Raw genomic sequence first — 20,871 nt, 5'->3', positions numbered from 1 at the left:
TTCTGTGTCCTCTTCACACATTTCCACTTCCCATTCAAGGATAATGTCAAGTGGGTAATTCAAAATACCTGGGGCTCTAAAGTAATTTTTTCAGAAGCATCCAGGGCATGAGGGAGCTGCCATTTGATTTTTGATGGGACTTAGGCTTTCAGAAATATTTAAACAGTTGTGCAAGGAAGGACATGGAAGTTACTTATAATCAGAACTGTGTCAGGTGGGTTTATCATCATCAGTCTGGTGATGAATTTCAGAGGCTGCCCTTCACCCTTTCAGCTGCAGGGAGGTACAGTGAGCATTAGCAAGTGCCCAAAATGATCACCAGAAGGCATTTCAGGGTTGGCATGATGGGCTCTGGCCGTATCCTTGGGAACAAAGAGCTCACCAACCCCACAGCCATATCTGACATGAGGTGAGTCACTGCCCTGCTTCCTGCTGAGTCTCACCTTTCCTCACAAATAATCCCTGTGGGCTTTTTCTGCAGCAGGATGCATCAGTGCAGGGCCTGAGCAGAGAATGGATCCATTTTCTTCCTCCTTTGGGGTGATATTTCCAGGTCAGGGAGGAGCTATGCTGGTTCTGGTGCTGCTAGAGGAAGTCAGGGAAAATCAGTGCTGTCCAACAGAGCAATGAATTGCTCACAGTGTCTGTGAGAGCAGACAATCTATTAGGAACTATACCAAATAGAGCTTCTTGAAGAGTTTGTTCACGTAGAGCAAATTTCAGCTGAGCCAATTCACTCGTCCTGGTTATAAATAACATGTGTTTCAGGCAGTCTCCTCATGTGCATATCTGGAGCCCTGGGTAGGAAACCAAGGTCTTTTTCAGCTCTCTCCAGACTGCATTCCCCACAGACTTGTAAAATGTCTCATAATCAGCAGCATTGTGCTTTGTGGAAGGCAGGAGGGATGAGGCATTTTTTCCAAGCTGTTAATTTCAAATTGTCTGCTGTTACATCATGTGTATATACACAGGGTTTTAATGGCAAATAATGCCTTGTCATGGTAATGAACTCCCTTTCTTTCTACAGGTTTCATCTGGGGAGAAATCAAGGAAATGTGGGATGGTGGATTCAATGAGTACGTGCATGACTGGTGGAATCTGATGGATTTTGCAATGAACTCCCTTTATCTTGCCACTATCTCCCTCAAAATTGTTGCCTATGTCAAGGTACAGTGACTTGGGAGAGGGAATTTGTAATGTGCTGGTGAGAGCTGTGGTACACGGGATACGAACTGTTCAAATCAAAATCACAAAGCAAAGAAAATAGCAGCTTTTCAAGCAGTCCAATTTTGAATATTCACCTGGAAAGCTATTTTGTTTGGAGAATGAACATCCTGCTCGTTCTGACTCTTTGATTAAAAGTTAAATAGATTGTTTGGGCACTGGGGAGAAATTTCTCCACTTTCTGTGCCTTTTGCAGCTACTCAGTTGCCAAGGCACTTTTTGTTTTCTGTGCTGGCACCTCCTTCAACAATGCATAGTGAAAACATGGCTTTTAAATAAAATGGTAAAGGGAAAACAAGAACAGGGTTACCTGAAAACTTCTAGAACCAAGCTTCATAATCTGTATGATCCTACAGATCTGGAGATTAGTGATCAAAAGTTTGTGACAGGTCTACTGAGAAGAGCAAGACTGTTATTAGGAGGCTTCTCTCTGATAATCTGATATAAAGGGGTCAAGTCACTCTTCAATATGTAACCTGTGGGCAGGGAAGTGACAAAGGAGCAAGCTGGAGCTTTAACACCCTGTGGGTTCTTCCCTGTCATGTTCCATTTGTGGTGAGAGCCCACATCAGAGCTCATCCTCAAAAGCACCTTCCACATTTATAAACTTCTGATGCTCCAAATTAGCATATGCACAGGGTTTGAAGGCAGGGGATGGCCTGAAGCACTTTTCCTTCTGTCTCCCTTTTTCAAAGGCAAGACACAAAAGTAAAATTCCTTATGCAACAGCTCTCTTTGGCTTCAGCTGGAGCTTCGTGCTTGGCCTACTTCTTCCCCTGCTATGAATCAGCAGCAGCTTCTCTGCAGTCAGTGGAATTACTCAGGTGTAAATCAGCAACTGGGATCTGCTCCTTGGCCACTTTTCCCAGCTTTGTAAGGTCTCCACTTCTGCCAGCCCAGCTCCCAATAAGCAGGACAAGCCCTTCCCCAGAGCAGCCTTGTTTAGTCCTGCCCAGCAGGCAGAAGGGAAGAAGAGGAGAAAATTTCCCCAAGCCCATTGACTCCAGAGTGCAAACAGCCCTGCTATGGGGCCTTTGTTAAATCCTGGAGGCTGCAGTCCTGGTGAGTCAGATTTTCAAAGGGAAAAGCTTTTAAGCTGGTTGCTGCTCCCTGAAGAGGCAGCTCTGTAACAGCATCAAAGCAGGAACAGATTATGTCTTTTATTCTCCCAGCATTCAGAACCAGGGAGGAAATTACAGACTTGAAAGGTTGGTCTTTAAACCATAAGCAGTGCAAAAAAAAAAAAAAAAAAAAAGCCGGAAATGGTAAAATGCATGGACAAAACTAAAAATGTTACAAATCTGGTTCTTCCTTACACACAAATTACTAGAGGAGCTGTGCATCCAGGGGTTGTGCAGTCACACACTGGGATGCAACTCCCAGCCAAAGCCCAGCCCCAGAGGAGATGCAGCTCTGTTTGTGCTCCCTGTAACAGCCACAGAAACGTGCAGGCCAACCCCAAAACCCCATGGGCCAGCACACAAAGGAGGATTGGCAGGAACAGATCAGTTTGAGCCCAGATCAAACCCTCCTGGGTTAAACCTGGCCCATCTCAGGTCAGCTCCTGATGAGGGCCATGCCAGGCAATTCTGAGAGGTGCAGAAAATCTTCTGAAACACATTTGTGATGGCGTTCACAGGGGTTTTCGGACTGGGGAAGAGACGAGGATCTGACTCCATGTTTCAGAAGGCTGATTTATTATTTTATGATATATATTATATTAAAACTATACTAAAAGAATAGAAGAAAAGGTTCTCATCAGAAGGCTAGCTAAGAATAGAATGGGCAACAATGATAACAAAAGTTTGTGGCTTGGCTCTCTGTCCGAGCCAGCTGACTGTGATTGGCCATTAATTACAAACATCCAACATGGGCCAATCAAAGCTCCACCTGTTGCATTCCACAGCAGCAGATAATCAATGTTTACATTTTGTTTTTGAGGCCTCTCAGCTTCTCAGGAGGAAAAATCCTAAGGAAATGATTTTTCATGAAAGACATCTGAGACACATGTGGTCACAGAAGTCCCCTCTGCCCTGTGTCACTCAGTGCGCTCTGCAGTGTGAGGGTTTGTAACGTTGATAATGGCTACAAAACATTTTGCAACATGATTTGTTATTTATAGAACAGCCCTGAGCTGGAAGAGGCTGGGATATATGCCAATATACCATATTCTAACACTTCTTAGAACTTCAAAGGATTACATGGACATTTAACTTTCTGCCAAATAGCAGAAAAAATAAATTGCATACTGACACTAAATGCTTTCCATCCTTGTTTTTATGTGAAGACTTTTTTTTCCTTGATTTGACTGGTTCCAAGACCTGGCTCTAATATTGTCTGATACCAATGGAATCTTGAGTCTAATTATAGGGTAGAAATACTTTCTTAATCAGTTTCCATTTGCTGCATTGAATTATCGTGTAATGAGGAAAGGTAAATGTGACAGCATGGTGTAATTTATTTGTACTAGTCTGTGTACATCTCTGCTGTGTTTCATCTTTTGAACAGACACAAAACCAAACTACTCCAGCCTTCCCAGATACCCAGCTTCATTAGATAACTCTGAAATCTGCTGTTTCTCTGTTACCTGTGATGTCAGGCTGCTCTGATGCTATTTGCCAAGCGAGGAGATACCATCAGTTCATAAAGGACTAAAATATTACATTAATGACATAAACATTGCTTTATTTATTTATTGCTTTAAATGTTACACAGAAGAGTGTGCCACGCCTCTTTTTAAAGCAATATTTAAAAATATTAAATACCTTTAAAAATACTAATACCTTTAAAAAAGGTATTTTCCGCATTTATGTGCAATCTGTGCTAAACCTTAGCAGAGAGCCCTGGGCTGCTCTATCCAGCCAGCCTGAAGAGGGGAATTGGGAATAACTGTGCAAATCTGCTGTCCAGAAGCAAATCTGCTTCCCAATCCCACCCACCCCCACTGCTGGATATCCACAAAAAGTTCACCTCTCTGCCTGTTTGTAGGCATTTGAAGACCCATCTTCAAATCAAGTTAACAGGCTCAGGCCATGATGTTCATGTAATAAAGAACAGTTTGGAAATGTCAGAAGCAATCCGAGGTCATGCTGAAATGCCTTTGTATCATGTCTCATCTCGTTCATACAGAGGGATAGTTTGAAATATCAACCTGCTTTTTGCTGAGCCCTTGAAAAAACTGGGAGCCCTTGAATACACTGGAGTTTGTGTATTGGACCTTCAGGTTTAAATAGAAAGTCTCTGCAATCTCGAACTGTCAGTGTGATATTGGTGCCATTTCCTTTTCTGAGGTAGCAGAATTATTTTAGGAGCCCTAAACCAGCCCAGACATACTGGTTATGGTTTTAGCTGTGTTATCCTGAGTGCAGTTCTGCCTTTTTATGCATGCTAAATGAGCGGAGACAAATGTTAAAAGGACAACTATTCCTTGATGTTAAATGTCTTTGACTCCATTCTCTGTGCCAGTGTCGTTAAGGCAGAGCAGTTACATTTCACATTTCACAGAACCAGAGCAGTTACATTTTACAGGACCAATCTTTTGTGGTACCTGCTCGCATCTGGCTGCACTTTGCTCAGAAAATGCTTCTGCTTTTACAGCTACATTACAAACCCAGTTAATGTTGTAATTGATGCACTCAACTGTACCCAGTTTTAGCTGTAATTAAGACCTCTGCTTTAGCAACTCTCCTAAAATTGCCATGACAAATTAACTAATAAGAAAATTAATACGAAAAAAGCCTTTTGGTTCTGGGCTGCCTGCTTTTTTTTTGTTTTTTTTTGTTTTTTTTTTTTTTTTTGAGATTACATGGGAAGGAAAGCATCCAATAGTTCACTGCTTTTCTTCTTCCCTTCCTTCTCCCTGCCTCCCATTGTTCCTGGAATGTGCAGTGTTTATAATGTGCAGACATATTTAGCAGGAGAAGGAACAAAAGTAATTGGAAATTTACATCTGAAACACGCTAAAATCTGAACCCCTTTAAACGTTGAAAGATAAGGAGGTTGTGTATGAAGCCATGGACATAAGGAACCCACAGACTGTGAACTCAAAAGTAAAACAAATTTTTAAAAATCCTAATTTTTCAGTTTAGGCTAAAAACAGCCAACATACCCAAAGCCTCTAAAGAAAACCTGGTCTTACATCTCTCACCATCAGGGGGTCATAATGTAGTAGCCACAATTAATAAAAAAACATCTTTAAACCTCAGTCCTGAATCCTGACAATGAGCCTGACAGCAGCTGGGGTGTAAGGGGTTAAATGTGGCCTCAGCTCTCTTCACAGAGGATTTTTCCTGGGGAAGGCAATGAGGACCTCAGAGAAGAAGAAAAACCAATTCTTATCTCTATTCCCTGCTCCTGTTTTAGCACGTGTGGAACGTGTTATGGAGATTGTTTACCCAAAGTGATTTGGTTAATTGGGCATGGGGGAAAGTGGTTTTGAGTGATTAGCCAGTCACTCAAAGCTGTGTCCTGGCTGTCTCAGGCAGTCACAAGCTTTTCTTTAGTATCTTTAGTAGAGTATAGTATAATATGGTATGGTAAAGTATCTCTTTAGTATAGTTTTAATATAGTTTTTATAGTTTTATAGTTTTTTAGTATAGTTTTAATGTAGTATTAGTGTAATATAATTAGTTTAATTTTAATTAGTGTGAATATAGCGTAATATATTAAAATTAACTATAGTGTAATATAGTATAGTTTTAATAAAGCCATTGTTCAGCCTTCTGAATCATGGAGTCAGAACACATTATTCCCAGCATTGAGGCCTCTTTGCAACAATAGTTAAAAGCTTTTTTTGTGCCACAGTACCTGGTTAGGATTTACCTGCGAAGGGTTGGGTCAGTGGGTGTGACCTTGGAGTGGAGTTTCCTCAGAGTCATTACACCTCATCTCGCTTTTCTGCCCTTGTTCTTTGTTCCTTCCTGCCAGTACAACGGCTCTCGCCCGCGGGAGGAGTGGGAGATGTGGCACCCGACCCTGATTGCAGAAGCTCTCTTTGCAATATCCAACATCCTCAGCTCCCTGCGCCTCATCTCCCTGTTTACAGCCAACTCGCACCTGGGACCCCTGCAGATTTCTCTGGGACGCATGCTGCTAGACATCCTCAAATTCCTTTTTATCTACTGCCTGGTGCTTCTGGCTTTTGCCAACGGACTGAACCAGCTTTATTTTTATTATGAGACCAGTGCCTCGGAGGAACCCAACAACTGCAAGGGGATCCGATGTGAGAAACAGAACAATGCCTTCTCCACGTAAGACATCCTCTCTTTCTGCTTCTGAGGCTGCTTCCCCTGTCCCCTGCCTGTCACTGCACTGACAGAGCCTGTATTTATTCATTGCAAGTGCCAGGTGAGGTGGTTGGCCCTGCAGGAAAGGTGGGAGTTAAGTGGGGCAGACACTGTGCTGAGCTCTGCTGTCACAGACTTTCACTCAGGTCTGGCACTGGGAGACCTTTTAGTTCTGGCCCAAGGGGTTTCCCTGCATGATCCTGCAACTTAAATCTTGTTATGACTACGCACAATTTCAGTAGATTTGAGAAAGGAAGTGTAATTTTGCCACAGTGATTGTTTTACCTAGTTACTGAAGAAAGGAGGAGAACCTGAATAAAATGAAGAAAATAAGGAATAAACATGTTTATTAATAAATAATGTGCCTGCAGCAACCACAACAATCTCACCTAGACCATTTTTATGGATACGTGATGTTGCAGGCTTCTCTGATTTCCTTGCAGACTAAAAATCCCAGCAAAACCTTTTTTTCTTTTGCTGGTACTTTGCTGAGATGCTGGCATGGAAATTGCTGTGAGGACATCTGGCAGAGCTGAAAGAGCGAGCACATGCTGAAAAATGACATGAATTGTCTTGCTGATGTATTTGTTTTAATTACTAATAGTAGAAATAATTATAATAATCAGCCCCCACCCAATTGTTCTTGCTGCTTGCACAGTACTTAACTCACAATGGCAGGAGAAATAAATAAAGCACGGGCTAGAAAAAGGCCCACGCCCTGCAAACAAGCAAAACAAAACTGTTGTCCACCACTTTATGCTAAATTAAATAAAACTTGAAATGATGCCCAATAATTCTCCTCCCTCTGTCAGCTGAAGGTTTGGGGTTAAGACAGGATTTGGGATGTATTTGCACTGTTATCAAAAACAGATGATGGCTCAGGCCACATGACTTGGTTGGGAGAGGAGAGGTTCCAGCTTTGTCCTGTGGGCTCTCTCCTAGAAGAAATATGGAATTTTCATGGGATAGAGCCCATCCTTCAAGAACAGCAGGCCCTGGTACAGCAGACATGTGCCATTTCCCACTGCAGAACAGGAACACCACGGGCTTGATTAATTTTCTCATGAAACCCATCTCTGTCTGAGGGAAGTGAATGGACCTGCATTGTGCTAATGAAAAACAGAATTAAAGATTTCAGACCTTTTGCTGTTTTAGCTGCCTCACATGACCCAGAAATGTGTTGTGCTGCCCTGGCAAAGGAATTAAATTAAATAACAAAATTATTCCTTGATCTGCGTCCATATTGATGCAGCAGCCAGAGGGAGGAAGGTTTGGCAAGCACAGTGTGTGTAAAGGGGTAAATTCTACCTCAGGAAGTGTCAAGCCTACGAAATCCAGTACCAAACCTTGCCTTTCTCTGGAGCTGTGCTGAACAGATGTGTTCAGTTCTGGTTTGGGCCTGCCACCTCTGCACACTGGGTTTTTTACAGATTTCATTGTGTCAGGTAAGTGGAGAAAGCAACAGCAGGATTTGACTGAAGAAAAAGAACATTGGGCCAGCAGGGAAAGAAAAAAAGCAAATCAACCAACCAACCATCCTGAAGTCTGTAAGAAGGTGTAATGTCTTGAGAGCTAAAAATTATACAAGAAGCACTTAGCAGAAAGTGTGTCGATCAGCTTAAATACAAACCACAATTCCTGCCACCCTAACGTTCATTTAAACCCCCTGCCAGGGGAATGTAGCACAGAAAGGAAATTGAGGGGGCTCAGTCTTTGTGGCAGAGGCTTGTGTAAAACAAAGTCCCAGTGGGAGGGGATCCATTAGGAGTGAGGTCTCCTGGCAGGGGACAGAACACTCTGCAGGTACTTTTTGTTTGAGGCTCGCTTAAGAAATTTATTTAACGTGTTCTTAAAAGTTTAAATGGTCTTTATTAACACCCCCGGCACAAGCTGACATTTGGCTGGGGAGCAGATGCACAGCACGGGGCAGTGGCTGGGAAGGAGCAGCTGCAGATCCAAATATTGTTTTGGGGGGAAGCAAAGGAGGCTGGAGCCAGTCCAGGCAGGGCTGGGGACCCTGACTTTGCTCATGGCTCATTCCTTATGAAGGAATAAATCTGCAAAGCTCTGAATCAGTGCACTTTGATTCCCACCAGCATTCCTGGGCTCACAATGGGCTCTAATTCTTCCAGGGGAGCAAAGAGGACGCCCCTGGTGTGTGTGCAGCTTGTGTCAAGTGTGACACCTATTTACTGCCACGTTATTTCCTATTACTCTCAAAGGGTGGGATTAACGTTTTCTTGGCGAGGAAATTTTCTGCATTGCACACACAGATCATGGAAAAGTAATATTCCTTTGTGACAGCAACGAGGGGAAGTAATGAATAATTTAAGGCTTTCTGCTTTGGCCTTGCCATCCCTCAGAAAGCAGAGTGCCTGCTGCTTAGGCAGATGATTGGAAAATATGTTTATAGCTGTGATGCTGGCAACTGAAGGGGGGAGAGGAGAGTGAGGAAGAGGAGGAAGGGGTGGAGGAAGTCACATCTCCCTGCCTGCTGTGTCCTTCTCTCTGCCATTCCCTGGGCACAGGTTCCTGTGGCACAGGGGGCACTTGCTCTCCCTAAGCCACCATGGAGAGTGGTGGAGCTTTGACAATTCTTCTGTTTGATTAGGATTCAAAATACACTCAGCAGGACATGAGAGCCTCTCAATCACCATTTCCAAAATTCTGTTTCTTTATAGCTGCTTCTCCAAAGGAGTGTGAGCCTGCCCTGAAACATGGGCTGTGAAAAGAGGCTGTGGACCTGTCCTGTCATTGAACACTGAGGACACAGCACCTCACAGCATCCTCACTGCTCTGCAGAGCTGCAGGAACCACTTGGTGTCTTTGTCAAGGGCACTACATGTGCATATTTGCTTTAGTCTGGGCCCAGATTACACACCTGGGTAATATTGTGCATCCAGAACAACGCACTGATCACTTCTAAAACTGATTTCAGTTCAGTGACTAGAACCCCTGTCTCTCTTGTATCTACAGCCCAAGTAGTATTTCTACTATTAATAGTAAAAATATTATAAATATTTTAAAAGACAGCTAGCACTCCACCGCTTCTAGTAAAGAAATGCTTGGCATTCTTTGGTTAATCTGTATTTTACTACCTTAGTTATTTAATAAGCCTAACAAACAGCCTGAGCTTTGGGATAAAGGTTTTTTGCTTTAAAGCATCTTTATGATTTTGGCCAGTGAAAAACATAAGCTACATCCACAAAGTATAAACAGAATCCTCATATAAGGCATGGGGATACATGTGAACAAATGCCTGGAGATGATGGGAGAACAGATTCCTAGTATGTCAAGTAAAGCATCTGAATTATTCATATTGATGTGTCTAGAAGTTGCATTTGAAAACATCTGCTGACCTCAGGCCAAAATGGGAACTCTTAAACAGGCATATAAATGTCATTTTTGGATGATATAAATGCCATATTTTGGCAAGCCAAAACAAAGATGCCCAAATAGAGCAATTACTTCGATTGCTGATTGCGCGTCTGACGTGACTGCGAAAGGTCACTGGAAGCACAGAGACCTGGGATGATCTCACCAGCTCAGTGGGGTCAGCTCTGGTTCATCTAGGGAAGGAGGCCTTCAGAAGAAGAGAAACCCTTGAGCTGAATTAATGTGATGACTCTCTTTCATCTGAGTCATTACCGGGCTGTGGTTGCAGGGTTTTGCCAGGGACTCTGCCCGTGGTGGGTGGGAGCTGCTGCTCCAACCACTGAGCCACCAGCGTTTTGGGCAGGTGTATTCCAAACACAGCAGAGTTTTGGGCAGGTTCTTTGTGAGCAGAACAGCATTTTGGGCAGATGTATTCCAAACAGAGCAGTTTTGGGCAGGTGCATTGCAAACAGAGCAGTGTTTTGGGCAGATGTATTCCAAACGCAGCAGCATTTTGGGCAGGTGCATTGCAAACAGAACAGTTTTGGACAGGTGCACTGCAAACACAGCAGAGTTTTGGGCAGGTATATTCCAAATAGAGCAGTGTTTTGGGCAGGTGCATTGCAAACAGAGCAACAGTGTTTTGGACAGGTGTATTCCAAATACAGCAGTATTTTGGGCAGGTGCACTGCAAACACAGTATCATTTTGGGCAGGTGCACTGCAAATAGAGAAGCATTTTGGGCAGGTGTGTTCCAAACACAGCAGCACTTTGGGCAGGTGTATTCCAAATACAGCAGTGTTTTGGGCAGGTGCACTGCAGACAGAGCAGTATTTTGGGCAGGTGCACAGCAGCATTTAAGGCAGACCTACTGCAAACAAAGCAGCATTTCAGGCAGGTGTACTGCAAACAGAGCAGTGTTTTGGGCAGGTGTGTTTCAAACAGAGCAAAGGTGCAAATGCTGTGATTTCTGCCATGTCCCACCTCGTGGTGCCTTGTTGTTGTGCACTGTTCACTGCTGCAGTCACGCCTGGGGATGGGCTCCCTGAGCATTTATCCTGCAGACATGTTAATGATGCAGGCACTGATTAAACAGGAGAGTTTATAGATAGCAGCAGCATCGCAGCATGGCAATTTTAATTAAATGGAATATATTGTGGCTGTTCTGTGCAGAGTGCAGAGTGGGAGAGGGAGCCTTGGGTTCCTTGGGGAAGTTGTGCTCGCTGCATCTCACAAGGATGTGGTCTGGGCTCCTGGACAGACAGCAAATGCTGTTGATGGGACAGCTCTCACATGCATTGGCTGGTGGGTCACTGTGGCTGAGCACAGGCTGTCCCCAAGGAGGGATAAAAGGCTGTGCTAGGTGATGTCTCCCAATATCTCTGTGGTAAAAGATCATTTTCCACCCCCCAGCATCAGGTAGCCAGCTAAAAATCTGTTTTCTTTGCAGGCTTTTCGAGACCCTCCAGTCACTCTTCTGGTCTGTGTTTGGGCTGCTGAATCTCTACGTGACCAACGTGAAAGCCAGACACGAGTTCACCGAGTTTGTTGGGGCCACGATGTTTGGGACCTACAACGTCATCTCCCTTGTTGTGCTGCTGAACATGCTCATAGCCATGATGAACAACTCCTACCAGCTCATTGCTGTGAGTTACCCCTTCTCTTTCTGCTGGCATCTCTCCCTGTGTGCCTCATTTGTCTGACTTGCAGCACGTGGGTCCCTTCGGGGCTGCTGGAGAGCGCTGCCCCCAGGTTCTGCCAGCAGGTAGCTGGGATTTCTGCTCAGCAGCCTGAATCATGCCTGAGGAGGAGGTTTTGCTCTGTTTGTAAAGCTGGAAAAGGCTCATGGGCTGTGATCTGCCCCTGTCTCCTCCTGTGGAGGGACCTTGCTGACCACCTTGGTGTATAAAGGGAAACTTCCCACTGCTTCCTGATGTTTGGTTAGAACCTGGGGGGTGGGTGTTGTGGTGTATTTTTTTATCCTATTTCTGCTTTCTCATGTGAAACCATGTGTGTCAGGAGCCCAGTCCTGCAATTTCTTTTTCCACAGTCTTTTCCCACGTGAAATTAGACCATGTCCATGTGTAATACCAGAGTCTCCTGGCTGTGTAACCGTGTGAGATTCCTGAGTAATCCCAGTGCAGGATGGATCTGAGCTGAGGCAGCTCTGGGCTGTAGAGCCTTTATCAAACTGAACTTTCATTTGAATGCTCAAAACTGTTTTCTCCACTGTAATCTCATTCTGTGTACCCAAAAGCCAATCTGTACCTTGATGATTAAATTTATCAACAGACTGAAAGCTAAAGCAGCGTGGCTCTGCATTTTAAGGCTCTTTAGGTCAGGAACAGTATGGAAGGAAGCAAAATCTTGTGTGCACAGGAGTTCAGATAAATCAGTGGGCACTTACTCTCCATTGTGACCACTAACACGATGGTTTGGAGACAGGGAGGTGCTGAACTGCTCTGCTGCAGCATCTGGGAGCAAAACAGGAATGGGGGAAGCTGTTTGTGTCCCTGCCTGGTCACTCAGTACACATAGATAGAATAGAAGCTTCCTCCTCTGCTTTGAGTGACTCTTGTTTTATTCTGGAAGATAAACCAGAGCAAAAACAGAACCAGAAGCAGTTTTCCTACAATTTCCATTTCCAAATTCCTGGACAAGTCTCCGGGGATGTGTGTGGGTGAGTTCCTTTCCTGGCTGAAGCACAGAGGGGAGTATTGAGTTGTTTTCTTGAACAGGTTCCACAATTGTTGTTGATTATCTGCTGATTCAAGTGGTTCATAAATTCACTCAGTCAAATTGCTGATTCTTTTGGACATCTGATCTTTATCATGGTAAAAAGTATGAGAAAAACTGGACCACTGACCTTCCAGATGAGCAGAAAAGCAGTTTATCACAAAGGCATTTATCAGTCTGTTTCAATGCTTCCAGTGCTTTTTCTTTGTTCACTGCTACTCCTCACATTCCAGGGAGACTGGAATGAGGGACAGAAAACAAAGATTCTCTCCTTGGCCATTTTCTCCAATTCCCTTTCCTTTATTGTCATCGAACAGGCTTGTCACTAAGACAAAGGCCCAGCCTAAGACTGGCACAAGAATTGCAGTATTTGCTATTCACTCAGCCACAAACCACTCATCATTCTTTCCCCTGAATAATTCCAGTGATGCAATGACACATTACACACAATCCCACATGAATTAGAGGGACCCATCATAACAATTAACTGAAGAGAAGGGTCCAGGGAGGGCTGTTGTGGTAATGGTTTTGTGTCTGGAGCAGCTGGCAGAGGGACTGGCCCCATCAGAGAGTCTGCTCTTGACAGAGCCGGGGCTGGAGGGCTGAACTCTCCAGATAACTGAGGCAAAGCATGGAGTTCAGTGAGCAGCATGAGCCTCTGCTTGGGAAAATGACGCTGGAAATGCTACAGGAGATTTTGCTGTCTGTAGGAGCATCGGGGGGTAGCACGGTCAGGATGGACGGAGACGAGAGATCTCTGCAGCCAGGCCTGGAACTTGGGGTTCATTGCAAAGGGCCTGGGTGCAGGGCCCTGCTGGGATTTGGGGTTCATTGCAAAGGGCCTGGGTGCAGGGCCCTGCTGGGATTTGGGGTTTATTGCAAAGGGCCTGGGTGCAGGGCCCTGCTGGGATTTGGGGTTCATTGCAAAGGGCCTGGGTGCAGGGCCCTGCTGGGATTTGGGGTTTATTGCAAAGGGTCTGGGTGCAGGGCCCTGCTGGGAGCTGCCAAACACAGCTCAGAGCAGCAAAGAGAGAAGAGAGGGGGAGAGAGTAAGAGGGTAAGAGAGCAAAAGGGTAAGAGTGCGAGGTTCCCGTTACAACACAATAAATCTTCTTCTGTGTTGAATATCCTAATTCTCACTAACCAATCAAGATACAAATTCTATAGCATTTCCATACAGCTTATAAGAATCACTACATTACCATACTGTGATACATTTTAAACCCTAAAATCTCCTCTTTGGGCCCCTTCTGCCAAGCTGTAGGGTCTGCTCTGACCCTTGGGCCTGTCTGCAAGCAGAGGGTGTTGTTTCATCAAAAGGGGATTACCTTCAGCTGGCCATGCCATTGTTTTCCAGTTGTTCAGTACCTGAGGTATCTCAAAGCTTACTTTCATTTCAATCTCACTTATAGTTTCCATATTCTCAGAATCTTTTGGCAGGCAATCATATTGATAAGGCTTTCCCGTTTCACCTTCCCTGACAGTTGTCACTGAAAGTGTCTGGCTGCAGGTGATGCTGAGGGCAGTGACATTTCCTGGGAAGGCAGGAGGGAGGCACTTCCCATCTCTGCCCAGCTGCATTCCTGCATCCTTCTTCCTCTCAGGGACACACTTCCTTCGTGTGTCTCCTCAGGGCAAACATCAATTAATCTCTCCCCCGAAGAAAACAAGTCGTTAATAAACGTTGAGCTTTACAAATGTGGGGCATTAATTAACCTCCTGTAATCAGGTTCACCCCCTGCTGAATGACAGCAGGCTGGGTGCTAGACTGGGCATTTCTCCCTCCTGGTATTTATATTGCAGTGGGTACACGTGGAATGACAGAATTCCAGGGGGAAGGAGGGGAAGGAGTCCTTGGGGTGGGGTGCAGGTCTTCCTCTGCATCAGCAGGAAATCCTGTGCCTGAGCATCACTGCAGAGCAATAAAACAGACGTGGAGATGAGATGAGAGTGCATCTCTGCTGCTGACTCCCTGCAGTGGAGTGCTGAGGACATCTTCATTAATCCCGTTTGTTAATGAGCCCCAGGCACTGCTGCAATGCAAACAGGCTTTCTCCCCTCCTCTCCTGCAGGGACAAGTACATCTAATGCATTTGTAGCAGTTATTTTTCAGGTCAGCTTTTCTCCTGTACTCACATATAAGTTTTTGGCTGTGAGGTTTGAGACAGGAGAATTTGGGCTGCTCCTCCTTGACCCTTCCTTGTGTCTCCCCAGTCTGGGGATTAGGGCTTGGTGTTTAATTAGGCACTGCAGGCACACAGCACGAAAACACCAATGTCTGTGGAAGGCAGAGCAAGGCAAGCAAAGAGTAAAACCTTTGCTTCAAGTGGTTTTTGACTCAGAGAAGGAGAAACTTTTCTGCCATAATTTTGTTGTTTTTTTCCTCAGCTGTTTCAGACTTCAATAAACACATACTTCCAGGAGTGCCCTGAAGCAGTTTCAATATCGATTATTTCCAGACAGCCCATTTTTCTCCTTTGCCAAACCATACTTTGGTTATGGCAGACACCATCTTTCACCAAGAAAGCAAACAAAATCCAAATGCAATGCCCCAGATTTCCATACTTCTCGTGCTGTTTCAATATGGGAAGATCAGAATGTTTTATACAAACAGCACAGGATGCAGTGGGATGTTACGCACTGCCAGCTCCCTCATCTCAATACCTTCCAGACACGACAGAAATGCCATTAGCCGAGGATGGGAAGATGAATTTGTCACAATCACAAGAGGAAGGACAAGGGAATGATGTGAGGGTGCCCAGGTGGCTGCATCATTTGTAAGTGGCAGAAAGTAACTGAGTGGGTGATGAGGACACTTTGTGTGTGATGGGCTGTTTCTCATCATGTCATACAATCCTCCTGCCAGATGCTCATTTTTTTTTCAGAATAAGGGGCATAGTTGGTGTTCCTAAGGGTGCAGGTGCATTTTGGCCCTGGGGGTGCCCTTGGGTGTGACGGTGTTCACAGGGGTTCTTGGACTGGGGAAGAGACGAGGATCTGACTCCATGTTTCAGAAGGCTTGATTTATTATTTTATTATATATATTACATTAAAACTATACTAAAAGAATAGAAGAAAAGGTTTCATCAGAAGGCTAGCTAAGAATAGAATAGGAAGGAATGATAACAAAGGCTTGTGGCTCGGGCTCTGTGTCCAAGCCTGAGCTGTGTGTGTGTGAGCTTATGTGACTGGCCATTAATTAGAAACAACCACATGAGACCAATCACAGATGCACCTGTTGCATTCCACAGCAGCAGATAATAATTTTTTTACATTTTGTTCCTGAGGCTTCTCAGCTTCTCAGGAGGAAAAACCCTAAGGAAAGGATTTTCCATAAAAGATGTCTGCGACACTCGAGTGCAGGAACACATGCGGGGATTTCAGGTGTATTTTCTGACAGCCTGTTCCTGGTGGCCACACCTGTGATTATTCTGGGGAGTCAGGCAAGAATTAGTCACTGGAGCTGCGCCAGGAGTGGTGACTCTGCAGCAGCAGGAGCAGTACCAGTGTAAGAACAGCAACCACGGGCTGTTTGCTGCTGGGCAGAGCTGCAGGTGAGCTGGGGTGATGAATGGTGCTCAACAGCTCTGCACTTTAAAGAGAGATGTGGGCCCTCACAGCCTTCAGATGTTCTGGGATAAAAGTACAGAAATGTTTAATACCTCTGGGATTACTTAACACCAAAGGGAGCCTGAGAAAAATTCCCTCTAACTCCCATGTGGGAAGGTGTTGCAGCCTCGAGTGTGTAATGCAGTGTCTGTGTGTAATGTTGGAATAATGGCTTCAGCAGCCAGCATGAAGTCACAAAATTGTTCTGTATATTGTATTTCTATCCTCCTGTTGGTTGGTATCTCTGTGATTTCAAGCTGGCTCATCTCAGACAGCTGTTCCTGCAAAAGGCTGCAGTCTTTAAAATAAAAATAAGTTTTAAATATGTTTCTGAGAGTAGCGTATGTCTAAATTGGAACTTAGTGCCAGTGTTTGGGTTGCAGGAATCAGGGCATTGGGCACCAACCTCAGGATGCAGTTTTAGATGATGAAATTAAATGGAGTGGATTAACACAAGTGGCTAAGGACAAGAATGAAGAAAAGAATATTTCGCATAGCAAAACAAAAGCTGTACACTTAACAGACATGGCACGTGCAGCTAAAAAATAAATAAAACTTTGACTGTAAGTATAGGGATATTAGATATGGAATTTTATCAATTTTTGCAGGCAAGAGAGCTTAAAAATTAAGGCTCAGAGAAACATAAAGATTTTTCAGCTCCCTATTACATTGTTTCCAAGATAACTTTGGATTTCCCCCAGGTGGCACTTTCAAACTTTTCTTCTTCTGCAAAGCACACAGATTCCTGCACTTTTCTGCAGCAGCTGAACTCCCTCAGCACCGTGGCAGTAATTGCTACCCAGTTTAATTCACAGCACCAGCAGAAATTCTGTTCCCCACTGTGATTTGTGACCCTCAGGACTGTCAGAAAATGTTCCTCTGCTCGCACGACCTGCACAGTTATTACCTGGTGGTTTGGCTAAGGAGGAATTTTATGAATCAATAAACTCAGTTTGAAGTACAACAGCTGCCCAGTCCGTGCATGTGGCAGATTTTGGGGTGGTGGCTGTTCCTCTGTAGAGGTAAGGCTAGCTCCTAAATCTGGTCTCAGAACTAAACTCTTTTAAAGCATCAGGAAATGTTCATCTCCCAGGCTCATTTCAGCACCATTAATTAGAATTTCTTAGAAATTAAGCCATCAGTTTTTAACTCTGTAATGCAGCAAGAAATGAAATTATGCTCTTGCTGTGTTGCCAGTACAAGCTGGGATCAATATTTCTTGAAGCTTTTTATGGTGCAGTGAAACAAGGGGGTTCTGGAAAGAAGATGAAATGGCTCTTCCTTGGTTTGCCAGCTGAGTGAAATTCCCCTCTTTGCCCCTCAGTTTTGTGGTCCTCTGAGCCTCCTGCTGACCAGCACACACATCTGCTGGTCACTGCCCACATGCAGAAGTGTTTGAGGTGCAGGTGACACACTCACACCTCTGCTTTATTCTGCAGCACAGCTCTAATTACCCAGATCTCAATTACTGCGCTCATCTGTGGACCAGCAGTAATTAATTGAAAGGGGAATTCTCCTGCACTCAGTCAGTGCCTTCAGTGACACCTGGACAGGCAGGCAGGACAAGGGGGCATGGCCTTGAGCTAAAGGAGGGTGGGTTCAGATCAGGAATAAGGAAGGAATTGTTCCCTGTGAGGGTGGGCAGGCCCTGGCACAGGTGCCCAGAGCAGCTGTGGCTGCCCCTGGATCCCTGGCAGTGCCCAAGGCCAGGATGGACAGGGCTGGGAGCAGCCTGGGATGGTGGAAGGTGTCCCTATGGCAGGGGGTTGGAATGAACTTTGAGGTCCCTCCCTGTCAGGACCCAGGACACTCCTCTGGCTGCCCTGGGTGATTTGAGACCCTGGCAGGGGGCTCAGAGACCTTGGCACAGAGTCAAAACCACCTGTGCCTTTGATTTTAGCCCATGGAAACAATTACCAACTTTGTGTGAGGATTTACAAGCCACAAGGGTTTGAGTAGAATGATAGTGAATTTGTCACAGGGTGAAAAAGTAGAATGTTGGGGTTTTAGAATGGGGGTTCAAGAGGCAAGATGGAGGAATCTGGGAATGTCCCTTTCTCCTTCTCCTTCTCCTTCTCCTTCTCCTTCTCCTCCTCCTCCTCCTTGTCCTCCACCTTCTGCTGTGATGGTGGCACTTCTGGATTGGTTTAGAGTAGAGACAGACTGTCCAACATAGGTGATAGGTATTGGGAAGTTATTGTAAATAAAGTACATGTGGTTCTTAGTATAAAAAGCCAGCACCACCCCAAGGGCAGGGGCTGTGCCACAACCCGACCTGCTGGACAGAGCTCAGCAGGTCAGAGAAAGAATGGAATAGATTAGAGAAAATAAACAATCTTGAAAAGCAGAACCGAGGAATCTCAACTTCTTTGGTTGTGGGGCTGGGGAAAAAGAGACTTTCTAACACCTCAGGAGCCATTCCAGCTGCAGAAATCTGAGACCTCCCAACCCAGCCCATTCCATGACTCCATGATTTCTGTTCCATTCCCATGTGAAGAAATGCTGGATCCCACTCCTGTTCCCTCCTGAGGAGCTGCAGCCCATCTCTAGAGCAGTGGGATTGATTCCCAAGGCTGAGTGCTCTCTCTGCACCTTGGGGCTGGGTGTGGGGAGAATCCCAGCACATTTTTATTGGAAAGTGAAGGGAAATATGCAGCAGTGGTGTGTTGGGATGCTCCCATACAGCCTGTGTGTGTGAAATCAGCCCTGGAGCCTCGCTCCAGACTGGCAGGCAGCTTAATTGCTTTTTGTTAGCAAGCTAAAGGATTCATTTGAAGGTGTAGAACTGTTTGTCTTTTTGCTGGCTTTGGCCTAATTACATGTAACCCATGGACTTGAATCGCATTGTTAATATTCATCTGGTGTTTGCAGAGCCTCTAAATAGAGGCACTCGATGTGCTCCAGCTTCACAGGCTGCATCTTCTGTTCTTAGCCCAGACAAAGCCTGTGCTCCATCCTGGGATCCAATCCTGCCTCTCCTGTGAGAACTGGCAGCACAATCAGGAGCTTCAGCCTTTCTGCGGCTTTTAATCTTTGAAACCACAGGAGTTTATGTGTCCCTGGGAACCACCATGGCCAAACCATCTCGGGGCTTATTCAGGGCAGAAAAGTTACACTCAAGTAAAAGAAAGAAGAGCTTGCAATCTGTAGATGAGCCCTGGCTGATGTAAGACATTCCAGGGAGGTTGCTGGCATTTATTTTTGGAATTTTCAGGGCTGGGCTCTGGGGGTTGTTGGTGTGGTTAACACCCCAGTGCCCTGCCTGACAGGTCAATAACTCTCTGCCCATTTCGTGTGAGCAGCACAGCAAGGTTTGCTCTTGCTACATGATAGAAGTTGAAGTCTCCAGATGGAACCACATAGGTTGCAGCCCCTGCATTATCCCATCTTTTATTTAGGCCTGACAAGCTCAATTAGCATTATCTTGTGCTTCTGCATCGAGGGGACTCTTGTTAGAAAGGCAGGAGAAAAGGGGAAAAGTGAAAGATAAAGGGAGAATATTACTGAGGAAAAAGCAATGAAATACTAAAAGGGATTTATCTGGGAAGAGCTTTCCCCTGATGCTGAACAATGGAAACAGCTATATTACTAAGAATTCTCTGAAATATGACTTTTTAGCTGCCAGTGCTTCAGAGATTTCCTTTTGCAACACCCTGCAATCTTGCAAATAAATGGATGCTGATCATACAGGTGAGAGAGGATACACACAATCACTCCTAATTAAATGGGGATGTGATTAATAACCTGTTTCTGTTTGCTGGTCCTGTTCCCTGTAGCCACTCAGCTACAATCCCTGTGTTTTGGGGGAGAAAACAGAGTCTTGTCTCCTGAGTCAGTGTTATCTGCACAGCTCAAGGTTCACTTACAGATTCAGGCAATCTCATACATTTATAATCTGTCCCTTCCCTTTGGCTCAAGGATGGATTTAAATGGTCAGGACACAAGATTTTTTAATTTTTGAGCAATTACTCAGTTTTTGGCAGCTAAGCTCAGGCCCTGCATTTAGGCAGGCTGCCTCGCAGAGGTGTTGGGCACCTGCTGCTCCCTCTGGTACTGTGACCTTTGCAGGCTCAGTAAAGCACACAATCCAGCCCCACTCCTGTGCTGAGGACAGGCAGTTTATGGGCAGCCATAAAAGAGCAGAGCACTGAGGCATTTGGTGCCTGAATTACTTGCACAGAGCCGTGTTCCTGCCAGGAGCAGGGAGGGGACACGAGGAGCAGCAGCCTTGCCTTTGGTTCTGAGGAGATGAGGGAATTCTGAGACTGGGGGAGCCTGGCACCTGCAGAACACCCCAGAGGCTGTTCCAGCCCAGTTTCACAGTGTTCTGCTCCATCCTCAGCAGGACACCGTGACTCACAGGCTGGGTTTTGGTTTCTGTGGTTTGTCCTTCCCCTTTGAAGTTCACCTGCAGCAGCTCAGCTGGAGGAGCCAAGGTCGGACCAAGTGCTTGCACACAGAGTGAAAAGTGGGGAATTCTGCACTGCTCCTTCCTGCCAGGGCAAGTTTGTGCCAGGGAATCATCCTGGCTGTGTCCAGCAGGGAATCCAGGGTTCCCATCCACCTGCAGAAGGTGGCCTGGACTGACAGACTGAGCACCCTGAGGCCAGAACAGAGAACTCAGTTTGATTCTAAGCTTTGG

General features: G+C 45.3%; 1 protein-coding gene across 1 annotated transcript in view; it reads left to right on the top strand.

Moving 5' to 3' along the window:
* Nucleotides 1-20,871, top strand: part of TRPC5 (transient receptor potential cation channel subfamily C member 5) — a 72,094-nt gene that overhangs the window by 36,847 nt on the left and 14,376 nt on the right. The window contains exons 4-6 of the mRNA XM_059482972.1: nucleotides 1,028-1,167; nucleotides 6,151-6,473; nucleotides 11,335-11,530. Of these exons, the coding sequence (XP_059338955.1) occupies nucleotides 1,028-1,167; nucleotides 6,151-6,473; nucleotides 11,335-11,530 (659 nt within the window). The remainder of the gene's footprint in view (nucleotides 1-1,027; nucleotides 1,168-6,150; nucleotides 6,474-11,334; nucleotides 11,531-20,871) is intronic.

This window comes from Ammospiza nelsoni, chromosome 15, assembly GCF_027579445.1.
Source record: "Ammospiza nelsoni isolate bAmmNel1 chromosome 15, bAmmNel1.pri, whole genome shotgun sequence".
In the NCBI taxonomy this organism is placed as follows: Eukaryota; Metazoa; Chordata; class Aves; order Passeriformes; family Passerellidae; genus Ammospiza; species Ammospiza nelsoni.
The sequence above is the reverse complement of the archived record's forward strand: the minus strand, read 5'-3'. Positions and strand labels throughout refer to the sequence as shown.